Genomic DNA, 17,208 nt, shown 5'->3' on the forward strand with positions numbered 1-17,208 from the left:
AACGGGATAAAAGTCAAAAAGATAAAAGTCAAAACGGATAAAAGTCAAAAGACAAAAAGTCAAAAGCAAAGTCAAAATGTGCAAAAGTCAAAAACGCAAAAAGTCAAATGACAAAAAGTCAAAAATGCAAAAAATCAAAAATGAAAAAGTCAAAAGGATAAAAGTCAAAACGGAAAAAAGTCAAAAGACAAAAAGTCAAAAGCAAAAAGTCAAAACGTGTAAAAGTCAAAAGACAAAAAGTCAAAAATGCAAAAAGTCAAAAGGATAAAAGTCAAAACGGAAAAAAGTCAAAAGACAAAAAGTCAAAACGAGTAAAAGTCAAAAGACAAAAAAGTCAAAACGGAATAAAGTCAAAAGACAAAAAGTCAAAAGCAAAAAGTCAAAACGGGTAAAAGTCAAAAAAATGAAAAAAGTGTAAAATAGAAAAGTCGAAGTCAAAGTCTGAAATAAAAAGTCAAAAGGATAAAAGTCGAAGCATCGATCTTTTCATCTTTTGAAAAATATTATACAGCGCAACGTACCCTACCCAGTACCCACTGAAGTTGTAAGGAACATGTGAGTACGCGAGGGATTCTGACAGGTACCGGGGTCCGCAGCAGCGGGGCAGGGACGCTGGCTGCGGTGGTGGGGCCCACGCTCACATAATACGCGTTGAGCGCTTCCGGCGTGCACGCTGGCGCAGCAGCAGTGGCACTCTTCCCCGCCCCGATCACCGGCCGCAGCACTGTCCACATCTTCGCCGGTCCTGCCTCACGCAGCTGGTCAGCATAGTATGCCGCGTGGTCACGTCTGATGGCCGCTCGACACTGCCGGTTCACCACCGTATACTCAGCGCGCGGGCCGAGCAGTGCGCGCCGCCGCGCCAGCAGCGCTCGCGTGGCGTCCGTGGTGCGCGGAGCACCGGGCGGCGGCAGCCCCTCCCCCATGGGAGAGGGTGAAAAGCAGTGCCTCCTCTAAGCAGTTTTGACTGGGGGGCCCGATCACGGGCAATGACTAAGGTAACCCCTACCAAAAACGTCTAAGACTAAAAAATGACTAAGGTACCCCTCAGTGACCAGTTTGGAGGATGACTGCGGGGGCTGCAGCTCCCGCAGTTAACATGTTAGAGGAGGTATGGGTGTCGTTTTGTATAGGCATGGTAGGGCCCGAGCCCTACCAATAATTTTGGAAATTTAACATTATGCATATGGCGTTGCGTGGAAAGAATCGCTTTGAATTGGCAAAAATTTACATTAGAGCCCTACCAATAATTTTCGGAAAGTGTCGCCCCTGAGAGGAGGCCCTGGTGAAAAGCCAAAACCTCAAAATAAAAAAAAAAAAATACCATGTGATTAACGCTTAAATGACGTCAATGGACTTAAAGTAAAAAATACAAAAGACGAGATAATTTCAAAATTTTGAGTTGCAATTTTTGTCCCCTCAACTTTCAACCTACCCCATCAACTTTTCAAACGTTCCCGGGTCACCACTGCCAAGATTACTTTACTACTCACCACTGCCCCATCGTGCAATTCCAGTGCTGTGGCAAAGTTTTATCAGAAAGTTTAAACGTGCCCGATAGACTGGACGCGGTCCCCTCCGTCCACTCACGCTCTCTGGTCTCTGTACGGTCATCGCTGACTGGTCCAGCATCCAACGCGCTGGGTTTATAGAAATTTGGTTAAAAGAAATGAACATATTTTAATGAACGAATCCATTAAGCAATAAAATGAAAATGATTCACAGGTTATATACATACATGTGGGAGCACTGGCGCTGGAACTTTCTCAATGTTGGAGGGGCTCGAGGCAGTTTGAACTCATTTCTTTCCATGCAACGCCATAGGGTTAAATACGAGCGAGCGAGCGCAGCGAGCGAGCGAGTTCTTTCGTGTTTAAGGCAAAAATCTGAGTATGCGCGACCCGGCCCGACACGACCCGACCCGACACGACCCCATCACGCTCTTCAAACCCTTATAACTCAAGAACCGCATGCCGCATCGACAAGCGGTCTTCTTTGCTGAATACCACTTGGATGTAAAAGTTGTATGGCATGGACACCATGTTGTCTGAGTGTCGATCTTGGCACGTGGCGCGTGCTAAACTTGGGGTACTTTGCACACACCCGAAAACTATTATCCTCAATAACCGCACAAACGGCTGGACCGAATGGGCTGAGACTTGGGACACAGCTGGGCACCCAACAACCAATTCATGTCAGTGTGTCAGTATAGGGGTGTTCCAGCACGTGCGACTTTTATCTTATTTGACTTTTCCCATTTGATTTTTATCATATTGACTTTTTTGCCGTTTTCTCACTTTTTGTCTTTTGACTTTTCGCGTTTTTTGACTTTTTGCCATTTGTCTTTTTGCTTTTGACTTTTTGCGTTTTTGACTTTTCGCCATTTTGACTTTTTGCCATTTGACTTTTTTGCTTTTGACTTTTTTCGTTTTTGACTTTTCGCCATTTTGACTTTTTGCCATTTGACTTTTTGCTTTTGACTTTTTGCGTTTTTGACTTTTTGCCATTTTGACTTTTCGCCATTTGACTTTTTGCTTTTGACTTTTTGCGTTTTTGACTTTTCGCCATTTTGACCTTTTGCCATTTGGGGCGTTCCACGACAAATCGACAAGTGCCCTGCACCCTCATATTTTATTTTTTGCTTAAAATTTGTCTAATGGGTTGTGATGGGCGGGGAAGCCAGCTGTGACAAGGATTTTTTTCTTCGAACAACGGTTTCCGAGATAAAGCCTCGGGCAATTCCTGGAGGTCGCGCTGCAGCCCTATGTTTGGCGGCCTATAACTAAAAAACTATTGGTTTTCTACGATAAAAACTTTATATGGTTCAACTCACAATCAGCCAACAAACATTTTGGCTATCTCGGATTTTCAATTTTTGAAAATTTTGATCACGTGACCTTTTGACCCATTTTTCGAAGAGTGACCTTGATATTTTCCCCACTGAAAGTTGCAATTTTGTCTGATGACGATTAAAGCCTTATCAATTGTCATTCATATGCGAAAATAAAAAAGTGGATATCGCCCTGCGTTGACCTCAGGTCAGGTCATTTTTATGACCTGTCCATTATTACGAGCGGGAGCGACAGCGATATCTCGAGAATAAAGCAAGATAGCGACAAGCGGTAAACGGTGCAGGGTACACACGGATAAGGTCTTTAATTTTTACCGAGGTCATTTTCAGGTCAGGTCAAAGATGACGTCACAGGAGCAAAAAGGAAGTCAAAATTGCGGCACTACATATATATGAAGTTTTTCTCGAATAACTTTCAAGGTATCCCAGCTAGGAACAAACTAATATCACCATCGTGATCCTCTCGTCGATCCGCATCGAAGCATATGCATGTTGACCTCGAAAGTTGGAAAGGTCAAAAGTTGACCTTAGGTCACGTGACCTAAGGTCAACTTTTGACCTTTCGACCTTTCGAGGTCAACATACATATCTTTCGATGCGGATCGACGAGAGGATCACGATGGTGTTATTAGCTTGTTCCTAGCTGGGATACCTTGAAAGTTATTCGAGAAAAACTTCATATATATGTGGTGCCGCAGTTTTGACTTTCTTTTTGCTCCTGTGACGTCATCTTTGACCTGACCTGAAAATGACCTCAGCAAAAATTATAGATCTTATCCGTGTGTACCCTGCACCGTTTACCGCTTGTCGCTATCTTGCTTTATTTTCGAGATCTCGCTGTCGCTCCCGCTCGTCACGTGACCTAAGGTCAACTTTTGACCTTTCGACCTTTCGAGGTCAACATACATATGTTTCGATGCGGATCGACGAGAGGATCACGATGGTGCTATTGGTTTGTTCCTAGCTGGGATACCTTGAAAGTTATTCGAGAAAAACTTCATATATATGTAGTGCCGCAATTTTGACTTCCTTTTTGCTCCTGTGACGTCATCTTTGAGCTGACCTGAAAATGACCTTAGTAAAAATTATAGACCTTAGCCGTTTGTACCCTGCAACGTTTACCGCTTGTCGCTATCTTGCTTTATTCTCGAGATCTCGCTGTCGCTCCCGCTCGTAATAATGGACAGGTCATAAAAATGACCTTACCTGAGGTCAACGCAGGGCGATATCCACTTTTTTATTTTCGCATATGAATGAAAATTGATAAGGCTTTAATCGTCATCAGACAAAATTGCAACTTTCAGTGGGGAAAATATCAAGGTCACTCTTCGAAAAATAGGTCAAAAGTTCACGTGATCAAAATTTTCAAAAATTGAAAATCCGAGATAGCCAAAATGTTTGTTGGCTGATTGTGAGTTGAATCATATAAAGTTTTTATCGTAGAAAACCAATAGTTTCCGAGTTATAGGCCGCCAAACATAGGGCTGCAGCGCGACCTCCAGGAATTGCCCGAGGCTATATCTCGGAAACCGTTGTTCGGAGAAAAAAATCCTTGCCACAGCTGGCTTCCCCGCCCATCACAACCCCTTACACCAGTTTTCAACGAAAAATAAAATATGAGGGTGCAAATTTAATTTTTTATTTGTCGATTTGTCGTGGAACGCCCCATTTGACTTTTTGCATTTTTGACTTTTGGACGTTTTGACTTTTTGCCATTTGACTTTTTGTCTTTTGACTTTTATCCGTTTTGACTTTTATCCATTTGACTTTTTTCCATTTGACTTTTATCCATTTTGACTTTTTGCATTTGACTTTTTGTCTTTTGACTTTTGTCTTTTGACTTTTTGTCCTGGAATCGTTTAGGAGCCCAGCCAGTAGCTCGGCCGGGGTGGGCCCGCCAGGCCTGTGGTCGGAGCTGGAGGTGTCCGGGGCCGCAGCTCGGCCGGGGTGGGGCCCACCAGGCCGCTGACACGGTCGGTCACCCGGGTCGCGGAGGCCGCCCGGACCACCGCCCGTCCAAGGACGGACAAGGACGCCTCGAGTGACGCAGCGGAGGCGCGGCGCCGTGCCGACCCGGGCCCGGTTCGTGTTCGCCGAGCACGCGGTCTCGGCTCGGCTGGATGCTAAGCATCCCGCCTCACGAGCGTGGCGACCGCAGCCCGACCGAGCAACGTCACAGTTCGAGGGCGATGGGGCGGGAAAGGAGGGACACGGATGGCGTGGCGGCTCACGAAAGAAACGTGAACAATCGACAATGGCAACTGCTTAGTAAGGGTGATCTCCCATGAATATTTCGGCGACACGAGCCAAGCGCCCGGATAGGATCGCGAGCCAGACGAACAAAGAGCCGGACACACTACTGGACAAAAGTCGCCAGCGCGCTCCGTCACGGAAACATCAGCCGCCATCGTGCCGGTCGCCGGTGCCGCCATCAGCACCATCTCTCCGGCTGCTGGGGTCACAGGGGACAGCCCGGCGCCCGGCACCACCATAAGCTGCCACACGAGCTGGCCGCACCGCGCAGAGCGCCGGCCGCGGTTAGGGTCCGTCGCCACCCCCTCCGTCACAGCCAGAGCTGCCCGGCGTGTGCCGCCCGCCCGCTGACCGTCACTGTTTGTCGGCGCGCTCCGCACCAGTTCACCCATTTCCACACCCCACCGGGGCGCGGGACCCCAGCTCCCCTCCCCCGCGATCATCAGGCCCGCTCTCTCTGATACAAACACAGCCGAGCCCGGCGGCCCTTCCGGCCAGCCGGCGCGCTCTCCAAAGCCGTTCGTTCCGCTCCGGCCGGCCTTTCTCTCTCTCGGCCAGGTGCTGCGTGTCACTCACAGAGCGAGCCTGTGAATGGTCCGCGGCCAAAAATAACTCATTACTCCCGGTGTCTAACGATGCCACGGGCCTGGGAATGGTGCGTCTGAGCGGCTGTGGCTGCGGCGGCGGACAGCGGTTCCGGCTGTCAGGACCAGGACACGGCGGATCCGGATCGGATCCGGACTGCCCGGTGACCCGGAGAGCGGTGCTGACCTGTCGCCCGGATCCGGTGTCAAATCGAGGTCACCGGGCGAGTAATTAGCGCTCGGCCGCAGCGCGCGGCAAAACCAACGGCAGAAGTGCGTGATTCTCCCAGGCAGTATCACACTCTAACCGCAGCTAAATCGGCAGCCGTTTGGCACACCGCTCATGGCGCGGTAAGTGGCGGCTCCGAGACGGTGTTAATGGCTATTCGTTATCAACGTCCTCAGGGCTGCGGAGTCCGAGTCGGAGTCGGAGTCGGTCGGAGTCGACAGTTGTGACCGGAGTCGGAGTCGGAGTCGGAGTCGATTTTAGAAACCCGAGCCGGAGTCGGAGTCGGAGTCACCGAAAATCTGTCGACTCCGCAGCCCTGCTAGGTCTGCGGAGTCGGAGTCGGGAGTTGGAGTCGGTCGGAGTCGACAATTCTGCCCGGAGTCGGAGTCTGAGTCGGATCTGGTTTTTGAAAGCCGGAGTCGGAGTCGGAGTCGGAGTCGCCGAAAATCCATCGACTCCGCAGCCCTGCTCAGCCTGGACCGGATGAGCGCTCCCCCAGTCCCAGAGATGGGTGAGCCCGGCGGCCCGAGCCGGTCTGTCGGAGCTGGCCGGTTTCCCTTTCTGCACGTAAACACACAGGTGGTGGCGGCCGGGCATGGACCAGCGGCGATGTGCAATCACAACACTGTCTTCCATACAGAGGTCAGTGAAACCGCCTGCTGAACACGTTAGTCCTGTCTGAAATTGGCTCTAATCTGGTACAAATACTAGTCCCCAGGCGCGGATATCTGAACCTGTCCAAAGTGCTTGTCTTTGGTGGCCACACCAGGCCAACAGATAGAAATACAGGTGAGCCAACAAGTTATGGATGCACTGATGCAGAAAACTAAAAATCGAAGTTGCTACACGGTAAAAAGGGCCATAGGACAAGTGAAAGCAGCCGCGCCAAGAAGCGTTCTTCTCACAACAGAATGTTCTCACCGGGATGCTGCATCTCAGTGACGCAACGTTTTGAAATCCTCCATTTTAAAATTTGCCGCTGATGTTGGCAGATAAACTGCAGCACCACCGCAACGTGAAATGAGCACGGCGGGAAAACTAGCAGAACGTTTCAATCGGCGCTACCCCGTCCCAGGCCAGTGATCTATGTATGTGCAAACAAAGCCTGCCAAACGGTTCAGGTGAACGAGTGCTGGCAAGGTCATCACTGAAGCGGCGCACGGTTCGCCATCGTGTAACGCGGTTCGCCAACCCCACCCGGGGCGCGTGATATTTCACGGGACCGTGGCCCGATCAGGTCACAAAACCGTGCTCTGGTGACAACATTGGACCAAGATATGATGATGTCACAGGACCGTGACCAGATGACGTCACAGGGTCGTGCCCCTGGTGACGTCACATGACCTGGCGCGGGCGCGTGTCGCCGTTCCGTGCTCGGTCGGCCGGCCGCGGCGGCGCCAGTTACGCAGGCGGCGTCACAGCATTGCACAGCGTCGGGCGCCCGGTGCGGCCACGGAGCGACGACCCGACCCGACCCGACCCGACTGACCGACCCGGTCAGGCTGGGACGTTACGCCAGCCAGCGTGGATAGACGGGGTTAGCCACCTGTGTCAGAGGGCGGACCGACGCGCCGTTCGGGGAAAACAGCGTCTCGGTCGCCGTCGTCGTTCAGGTTAATTCTGGCACCGCCCAAGGACCGCCGGATGTGCTCTTGGAACTGTATGTGTTCGGCCGATCGTAGTTTGATGGAGGGTGATACTCGTACACCCAGCCGACCCGCCGTCGACTGAGCAGAGCCGGGGCGCGGCTGTCGGCGACCTTCTGACCTCGATACGGCCCGGCCGCCGCCGCGGGCCCCACTTTACGGCCCGACGCGCCAACCGAAACAGCACTGCTTCGCTGCATAGCGCCGCTTATATTTCGCAAACGGCTTCCAGTATCTGGAGGTTGGGTTCAAGAGCGAGCAGCAACCAGTTTCGAAATGGCGAGTCACATCTGGATGACGGGCCCCTGCAGCTGTGTTTGATTGTTAATTGATAGGGGCAAAACTGGCCGCTGCGGTGACGCTGGTGACAAGTGCTGAGTGATATTGATGAGTTCCGATTGTTTCAACCACAAACTTCTCTTTATACATATATAGAAGTATGTGCTTCAACGTTAGAAATACGAACTGGCTGTCGGACAGTCATGTATAGGAGCTTGTAATCTGATATCAAAATGGTACGGCACCATACCTTGTCAATTTCAGCAGGACCATATATACTACAATATAGAGTAAACACTGGTGGTGAAGCCCAGCTCCCATAGGCCATTGTGACACCCAAGAAATGGAGAAAAATGCAATGGCGAATATCGTAGACGGTTTATGAGTTACCAATGATACCTAGCCTAATGATACTTCGTAGCCTAATGATACTTCGTTCAAATGCCACGAACGTCAACAATGCTGGTTTCGTAAGAAAATAATTCGTTTTTCTTTCTGAAAACATCGCCTCACAAGGATATAACACACATGTCACTAATCAAGTTCCACGGATGGGTGAGCACAATTCACATGTTGGCGAGGACGGGCGCAGTGATAAATATTGCCGACATAACCATCAGGGGAAGGTATGAGGAAAATTATCACTATGCAGCTCCTTGTTTGTAGGTTTGCGTGCGACTCCAAAGGCCTCATAAGGGACGATATTTTTCAATGAAGTCGTAACTACACGTAAAATCACATTGTAAGCATTGCTGGTCTCTTGTAAACATCAGGAGCCGAAGTTTCACATTGTAGGTAGTATGAACAACGACACATTGGTAATCTGTGTTAAGCATGAGCTCAACAACCCGCAAGGGTCCCGCCTGCATCGTAACCTTCCCCAAACAATGTCACTATTCGCCCTGTGAAAGGAGTAGTCACCCTGCTGTTTAGTTCACCCGTTACACCCGTGTCCTTTCCCTTTGCTACCCGGGTACGAAGCACCCGTGCTACACTGAAAACCGGAGATGCTTGGTTCGCCTGACGATCCTGCTGATCGCACACCAGCCACATGAATGATGTAGCCGAAGGAAACAGCCTAACGGTAAAGCAACTGAGACTCTCCAGCAACCCGACTGAACTCGGTAGCCCGAGGACTGAATTTCCAAACTTCGACAGCAGGACGGCAGGCTCGTGTTAACACTGCCACAAACAGAAATTTGGTGGAAATATGACCAATGGCCAACTGCTTAATCACACTTCGATAAACAATCTCAAGGTGATCAAATACGTGTTTGCAGGCTTGTGTCTGCATGCCACCAAACTTCCAGCCAGTAAGTAGTGAATGATATCACTTAAACGCATCAATTCCACCCGGTTCGCTGAGTGAAGGACGGTGCCTACAACACAACCACGGCAACCAGCAGAACATGAACTGCACTGACTTTCCACAGCACTATCCCTGGTCACGGCAGACGATTTCTCGTGCCCACACCCCGCCTCTCCGAACATGCACGCCGGCGGAGTGAAAACGTTCCGATAAGGAAAGCATGACTTTCTCGGCTGGCGGACACGATAAATGAGCGGCAGCTGGCGTCAGGAGGGGACAGTGAGGGGAGCCAGAGCGCGGAGGCTAAACGACGATGAACGTTCGTAATGGCAGGGGGTACTGCATTGGTAAATTTGTTTACTAGGGACGGCTGAGTTGTCAGTTGGTTCTAATAAACATGCTCCCTTCGATTGCCCTATTTTTTCGACCAAATGAAGTCCAACGATTTCGAGTGCACGTATTCACGAGGGAAAAACCGACGATCAGGGGTTATTGCGCAGATCCAGGCATTTAAAACACTGCCAGATTTCGGAAATTTCGGAAAAAAAATCCAGGCAGACGGCAGAATTCCCTGACGGAGGTTGAGGTTCCCAAACAGCAGGGAACGTCCAGCTGCGCCCACAAAACTGCCTCTGGCATGTAATACGACCGCCCCCGCCAGCCGTCTGTCGTCCCCAAGGCCAGGAACAGCCAGAGCAAAACACCAGATTCAGAACGGTGCCATGCCACGACCTCAATAATATGTATCTATATCCAGGTACCTGCCTCGACAGATCTTACCACGTTCCCTGCGCGTCACACATCCAATCGCATGCAGGCCACTTTCCTCAGTCCCTCAGGCGCCCACCACCCCATCCCCTCTCTCTGCCCCCACCCCGACCACCCCACCCCGTCCCCCTCCCGCCCACCCCGACCTCTCCATCCCCTTCCCTCTCCCGCCCACCCCGACTGCCACTCGGCCGGGGACGCACCTTGAAGCAGGAGGCGCGGTAGAGTAGCTGTACCACGTGACCGATGCTCGTCTTGGACGCCTGCGGGAAGTGCGGCTCCAGGCGCTGGACGACGAACATGACGAGGACCTTCCGGGAGAGGGCGTACCCCTCCTCCAGGGCCAGCAGCACCAGGCGCAGCACCTCCTCCTGCATGGCTGCAGGGGCGGGGGGGGGGTCGTCAGGGAGGGAGGGGGAGGCATCGGGAGGGGAACGGCGAGGTATTGGGCGGGGGAAGGGTGGTTCTAAACGGAAAATGGAAACTTCCAGGAAGCTCTAGTAAGCACTTCAGCGCAAAACAGATAAGACACGAAACACTCGAAACGATGACGGCTACTCAACTGCATTCATGCTATCCAAATTCCTGGGTTCAAATAGCTATGATTCGAGTTTGGTGTGATTTCACAATACACGCAGTGTTGAGAAAGGGCATCATTCGTGTGATCAGAAACTGTCTCACCGCGTCGATTTCGGGTTACAAACAGGAAACTTGCACAGTCATTGCTCAACTCCGATGCAGAAGGCTGATCAATACGATAGGTGAGCACACTCTATCATACTCGTTATTTCCAGTTCGAAGAACACTATCAGCAAAAGAAGTCCGGGAAGAACTCATTTCCACTCTCAACAACAACAGCTAGTAAACACTATAAGGAAATGTTGCAAGTGACCGGCGAGCACATCGAATATGGCCTTTTCTGGTTGTGTTACAAAAACAAAATGTAAAGGAGCATGTAGTTTCCATTATAACTTCTCGCCAACACATAGTCGTCAACGACGCTGAAGTACACTACCGTGAGATCCACCACCACCCCCTGTCGCTGCCACCGACCCCCCCCCCCCATCCCGCGGCCACCCCTCCCCTTCCCTGCCGCTGCCGCCCATCTTCCTTTCTGTCTGTCCGCCCACTGCTCACCGGGCCCGAGAAACTGGCAGCCGCGCGCGCGCACAGCCGCCCACAGGTTGGCCGACAGCTGTGCCGGGTTCTGGTGATGCAGGATCAGCTCCGTGACGGTGCGTTCGCCCAGCGAGCGGCACGCGCGTAGCGCCCGGCTGCGGCCCTCCGGCTCCAGCAGCTGACACGTAACGATCGTCACCAGCTTCCGCTGCATCGAGCGCGAGAGAACGCTGGGCCCGCCGGCGCCGCCGCCCGACCCGCCACCTGGCGGAGAGACGGGGAAGCTGTGAGTAGTAGGTGGCGGAGAGATATGTGGAATGAATGAACGAACGAGTAAATATGACGCGGCGATGAGGTAATCCAATGCGGTTCACAATGCTGAGTGGGAAGCCACACTCGCGTGGAACTATGGTTTCTCACGTCAGTTGACATGGTAGTGGTGTCAATGACAGCGAGTAGCGCCAATATTTCTGAAAATACTTAACATTGGTTTTCTTCTACAATAGTCACAGTCCGGCCATCACAAACAATTATTGAACAAAGAAAAAAATTGTGCGACTGCTTCATATGCAGCCGTTGGTTTGTGGACACTTCAACAATGCGTGGTTGGTACCGATGTCGCCTACTGGTGTCATTAATCTATCTCTGTATATTGTATATGACCCCTATTTACCAAAATTACGCGGCTCACCATCTGACAGCATTCCGCTGAAGTTCACCGGCGGGTCACTCGCATTACATAACGATTTAGACAGAGAAGCTAGCCTCACATGTTACGGTTAAACCGACCGGCAGAGAGCCGAGCGCTGTCAGAGCGGCCAGAACACACACGACACCAGCCATCGGTACCGAGCCGGCTGCGGAGGGCGTGCGTCGAGTGCCGTCACCCAGCCCTGACTCACAGAGACGGCGTGTGGTTTCTGCCCCCACCCGTTCTCCATAGACCATAAAATGTTCAATTATGGTCCTAATGGACGGCAGAGATGTGTGTGTACGCCGTAAGGGCTATACTGTATACCGTAACTCTACTGATCTAAGGAAAACCTTACAGTTACGTAAATCTGAGCAATATCCATACAAAGGAAAACGGAAAGATGATCAAACTTGAACAGATACGGAACGGGAAGAATGACTCAGCCTTTGTAAAGCTGTTGTTTCAGGCTTCAGCCCATCTCGACTAACGTGTCACGAGGGGCATACCAGTGTATTGCATACCAGTGTATTTTGACATTTCGAGCTGGATACTGTTACCATCCGGAAGTGCGTGATACACTCGCACAATTTGGAAATATTTTCAATAACCAAGTGCGGCTCGGGATTATTTTGACAACTACCTACATTACGCAGTCGCGTCAGCATGATCACGTTTTCCCTGTCAACAGGACAAAACTGGTTTTGCGACCGCTCGTGATCAACAAGTAGCATTTCCGATATCGTATGGGTGACGCGAAGATTACGTGGCATGCTGTGCAATGTAATAAAGTTACACATCACCTACATGGCAAGGACCACTGCTAAGGACTCAAGACTGATATCTCTGACTGTTGTCCACTAATGGCTGGCTCACCAGGCCAGCAACATACGGTGGAATATATTCCTGCCCGGGGCCGGGATGATTCAATAAATGTCACCGAGGTTTTTTTTTAGCGAAAACTCCGAGGGCCGTGAGGCCCGGGGTGGTTTCGCTAAAAACGCGAGGTGACATTTATTGAATTCCCGGTCTTAGGGCTGGAAGGTGTTTCCCATACCTGTCCAAAGTCCGAACAGTCACAGCTATATGATGTGACGACAGCAGCCGTGTGGTTCAACGTGTTTAACCACACCCCTTGAACCACACGGCTTGTGGTATTAAAGCATTGCATTAAACTGAAAAGTGTGGTACAGTGCACGTGCCGGTTAAATGCCTGGATGTCTCGATTTAATCATGCAATGTAGCAGGTATGGGAAAGGAGTAACTGAACCGTTGGCAGACCTTCATCGCCACGGCGTATCGATCGTACCGCATCTCCCGCGGCGCATGCACCGCGCTCTCCAACGACTGCCCAACAGCTCGGCAACTCTAGTCCAGGGGATGTCTTTGGCCGCTTTGGGAGATTGCGATGATGTTGGGTTTTCAAAAAAAAAAAAACAGCATTACTTCCATGAGGAGTACAAAATTTGTACTGAAAAGATTATCTCCCAGGCAGTCAATTCATGATTGATATGTGCTATGTGCTGGTTATCAATCAGCCAATCTCATCATGGGCGTTAGCAGCTGGGGAGGGGAATGCAAGTATGTATGTATGTATGTATGTATTTACGTCATGGGGCACATCCACATAGTTCAGTGGCTATTCCGCACCCTGCAGTCGCAAAGATAAAAAACGGTCATTTAGGTCAACATGCACACATGCACACGCACTAACCCACACACGCCTGCTCTTTAAAGTACGCCTAGCCGACGCCGCCCCGCTGCTTCATAAGCAGGTGTTGCCTGAGTTCTTTCTTAAAGCCTCCAGTAAAGTTTCGCAACTCACGTGGCAAAGCATTATAGGTGGTAACGATCGAGTGCTTAAAACGACGCCTGCCTGACTCCGATCGACTCGCCGGCATGACTAAATGGTCGGCGTTCCGTGTGGTACGATGGTGAACATCACCACGAGTGACTAGGTCGCTGGCGATCGACTCGGGCTCCGATGTCACTAACATGCGCTTCAGTAGGATAAGACCGCGGTATAGATACAGGTGCTCTGCAGTAAGCCAGTCAAGACGGTCCAAAACGTCGCTGATGTGATCGTACCTCCTTCGACCGGATAAGACACGGGCGGCAAAGTTCAACACCTTCTGAATGCGCCTCATCTGGGTCTTGTTACACACGCCGTATACGACCAAGCAGTATAAAATGCGCGAAATGACAAGTCCCTGAATGAGCGTCAACAGGGTTGACTGAGGCAGACTGTGCCTGCTGTGGCTCAATCCGCACAGGATGCCAGTGCATTTTTGCACAACGCTGTCTACATGCGGGGTAAAAGTCATATGCTGGTCGAAAGTGACACCCAGGTTTAGGACGGCGGCGGAAGCGGCGACCTCGGCATCCATTAACTTGATGTTGACTGTGGGGAGACGTTGAATGTTTTGTCGCGAGCCAAGAATGATGAACTGGGTCTTTTGTGCGTTAATTTTGATGCCGTTTTTGCCGAACCATCGAGAAAGGAGGGCCAGGTTGTGCTCCATGTGCTGCACCAGGGAGCCGATGTCGCCGATCCCACCGCTGACTGCCACCTGGGTGTCGTCAGCGTATTGCACGACGTGAGCGCCCTCCGTGTACAAAGGTAAATCGTTGGCATAAATCGAAAATAAAAGCGGTCCGAGCGCTGAGCCCTGATACGTGCCGATCGGGTTAGGAAGCGCCTCTGAAGTCACAATCCGCCCTGAGGCGGCATCCTGAAGCTGCACCCGCTGGTAGTGACCGTCAAGATAGCTGCTAAACCAGCGGGTGTCGACGCCATATAGTTGAAGTTTGTGCAGCAGTGGGTCATGTGGAATCACATCAAAACATTTGGAACAGTCGAGAAGACATAAAAGCGTGATTTGACTGCGGTCCATAGCCGTAAACACGTGATCAGTGACGGATAAAAGCGCCGTGTCGGTCGAGTGGTTATATCTAAAACCGTGCTGAGATGACGAGAAGAGGTGATGAGCGGCGAAGTAGTAAAAGAGCTGCTCGTAGACAACGCGTTCGACGATTTTCGCTATGGTGGGTAAAATAGAAATGGGCCGATAGTTCGCGACCTCGGTAGACTTGGACGATTTCTGAATTGGATGAACAAGCGCCACCTTCCATGAGTCCGGGACACGATGCGACACAAGACTGCTGTTTACAATGCGAGTGATGACATGACAGATTGAAGGCAGACAGATCTTAATGAAGCGGATACACAGTCCATCGGCGCCACACGCGGCAGAGTTACTCATTCGGGAAAGCACACGACACAGGTCATCTGGTGAGATGGGCGCCACCTGGCAAGGGTGTCATTCATACTAAACCAAGCCACCTTGAATAACTGACAACCATAGAGATCGACACATAACTTCCTACCCTGGACTGAAACAACATGTAACTTTAGCAACAAGCCTGCCAGCACAAGGTTCGATATTTGTATCGAACATTAGAGGGACGTTCGCTGTTTGCATCACCTAACTATCCCTCCAGTATTCCTCAGACCACCCCACCCACACACTGCCACCGGCCACCCGCCCCGGTGTCGGCGCACCCACCTGGCGGCAGCGGTTTCAGGAAGAGCGCCAGCTCCTCAATGCAGCGAATGGCGCTCAGGTAGGCCTGCTGCTCGTGCGGCGCCAGGCTGGAGGGCGGCGCCTGGGGCCGGGCCACCTCCCCAGCGGTGACCAGCTGCAGCAGCGCCCAGTTGAGCGGCAGCTGCTCCAGGTCCAGACCGATCACAGACTGTGGGACGGCCGGGGTCAGGGTCAGAGTTCAGAAGTCAAACCGATCACCGACTGTGGCACGGGCGGGGGCAGAGGTTAGTACGGACAGGGTCAGAGTTCAGAGGTCAGACCGATCACAGACTGTGGCACAGCAGGGGCGGGGTCAGGTCAGCCAATCCCCGACTGGAGCACAGACAAGAGAGTCAGAGGTCAGTACGGACAGAGTCAGAGGTCAGTGGGCCCGATCACCGACTGGGGCACGGGCGAGAGGGTCTTATTACGTCAGTCAAATCACCGACTGCTGTACAGGCAAGGTCAGGGGTCAGTCCCATCCCCGACTGTGGCAAGGGCAAGGTCAGAGAGACAGGTCAGAGGAGACTTTGTCGCGGCCATCGTCAACAACATCAGTGATATTATGAAGGGGACACATAATATATATTGTTATGTTCTGATCTATACACATGATACAGACAGGATCAAACAGTTCGGGTGGCGGGTGGTGCATGTGGTTTTCATACCCATACCGGAGCTGGGCAAAACTGCTTATATTGGCGTGCTTGGATGTTTTAAGTTGCTTTTTCAGCCCGTCTCATTGCTTTCATCTACACCAAACACGTAATTTTGATTGCACCAGATTGGCATCCCTGATGCTCATGCATGCATGTGGTCATCACAAGCTAGAAATGAGCAGTTCTTCAAATGAACTCAATGACCCTCAACTTCAAATTTCAATCTATGATAAGTTTCTATGAATGTGTCAAATCCACCCTTATCTCTCTAGGTCAAGTTTGGCTTGATGTCAATTTGCAGAATATTACCTAATTTTTGTTAGCATGTCCAATGTGCTTGAAAATGATTTAAAACAAGCATTTAGATGTTTTGTCCTCTGTCTCTAACTTGGGTGTAGGTACAATTCTGCTTGAGGGTAACACAGTTTTGTGTAAATCCAAGTTGCATATGACTGTTTGCTTAGTTGATACCCACATGTAGGAATTCACTCAACTTGTACATAAATCATCCAGATGTTTATTAGAGGGAAAACTGTCACTAAGCAAGGCTGTAATCACTCGATGTCCATCACATAGCAGCATGTCAATCCTAAGGCAACTGATAAAAAGATTAGACCAGCAATGTGGGATTATCTGACTGGCATGATATCCATACACCGACATGAAGACCAGCTTTAGGAACCATACCTGATCGAAAGGGCAGCGTTTTCTGTGCAGCTGCTGCAGACATGTCTTACAGATGGTGTGGCCGCAGCTTAGGCTGACGGGGCCCCTGTCCCTGTTGAACTCAAACAGACAAATGGGACAGGTAAGGAACTCCGTCCACTGTGGTCCCTGAATTGGCATGCTGGCTGCTGTTGAGCTCTCAGCCCTATGTTGAGATAAATCAGGTCTTGCCCACTGATTTATTCATTGTTGTTCAGGAGCTCCACAACCTGTAACATGTGCAGCATTATCAACACAACAAGAAAACACCAATTTGAAAACTGCTAGGTTGGCTAGATCATACTGGACACTGTCACCTCCGAAATGAAAATCCTCTTTTCACAAATCAACAGGTGATTAATGAACATAAGTTGGAGTAAGCAGCAAGGCATCTTTACGATTGACGTCTGCCTAACGTGACAAATCAATTTCACAAAATAATACTAATATAAAACTCAATGAATCATCTATAGAAGTGTCAAAAACAATATCTTAATATATTGATATGTATCTATTTACAGGATAAATCAA

At 50.6% G+C, this 17,208-nt stretch overlaps 1 protein-coding gene across 4 annotated transcripts in view; it reads right to left on the reverse strand.

Moving 5' to 3' along the window:
* LOC122393166 (roquin-1-like) overlaps positions 1–17,208 on the reverse strand; it is a 54,404-nt gene that overhangs the window by 37,113 nt on the left and 83 nt on the right. For all 4 annotated transcript variants that reach the window (XM_043388911.1, XM_043388909.1, XM_043388910.1 and 1 more), the window contains exons 2-5: positions 16,660–16,907; positions 15,296–15,482; positions 11,057–11,302; positions 10,123–10,298 (exon numbers count right to left, since the gene is read on the reverse strand). In XM_043388911.1, coding sequence (XP_043244846.1) covers positions 10,123–10,298; positions 11,057–11,302; positions 15,296–15,482; positions 16,660–16,818 — 768 coding nt within the window. In that variant the 5' untranslated portion in view covers positions 16,819–16,907. The remainder of the gene's footprint in view (positions 1–10,122; positions 10,299–11,056; positions 11,303–15,295; positions 15,483–16,659; positions 16,908–17,208) is intronic.

The sequence above is a fragment of the Amphibalanus amphitrite genome, unplaced genomic scaffold (genome assembly GCF_019059575.1).
Source record: "Amphibalanus amphitrite isolate SeventyFive unplaced genomic scaffold, NRLGWU_Aamphi_draft 000520F_arrow, whole genome shotgun sequence".
NCBI lineage: Eukaryota > Metazoa > Arthropoda > Thecostraca > Balanomorpha > Balanidae > Amphibalanus > Amphibalanus amphitrite.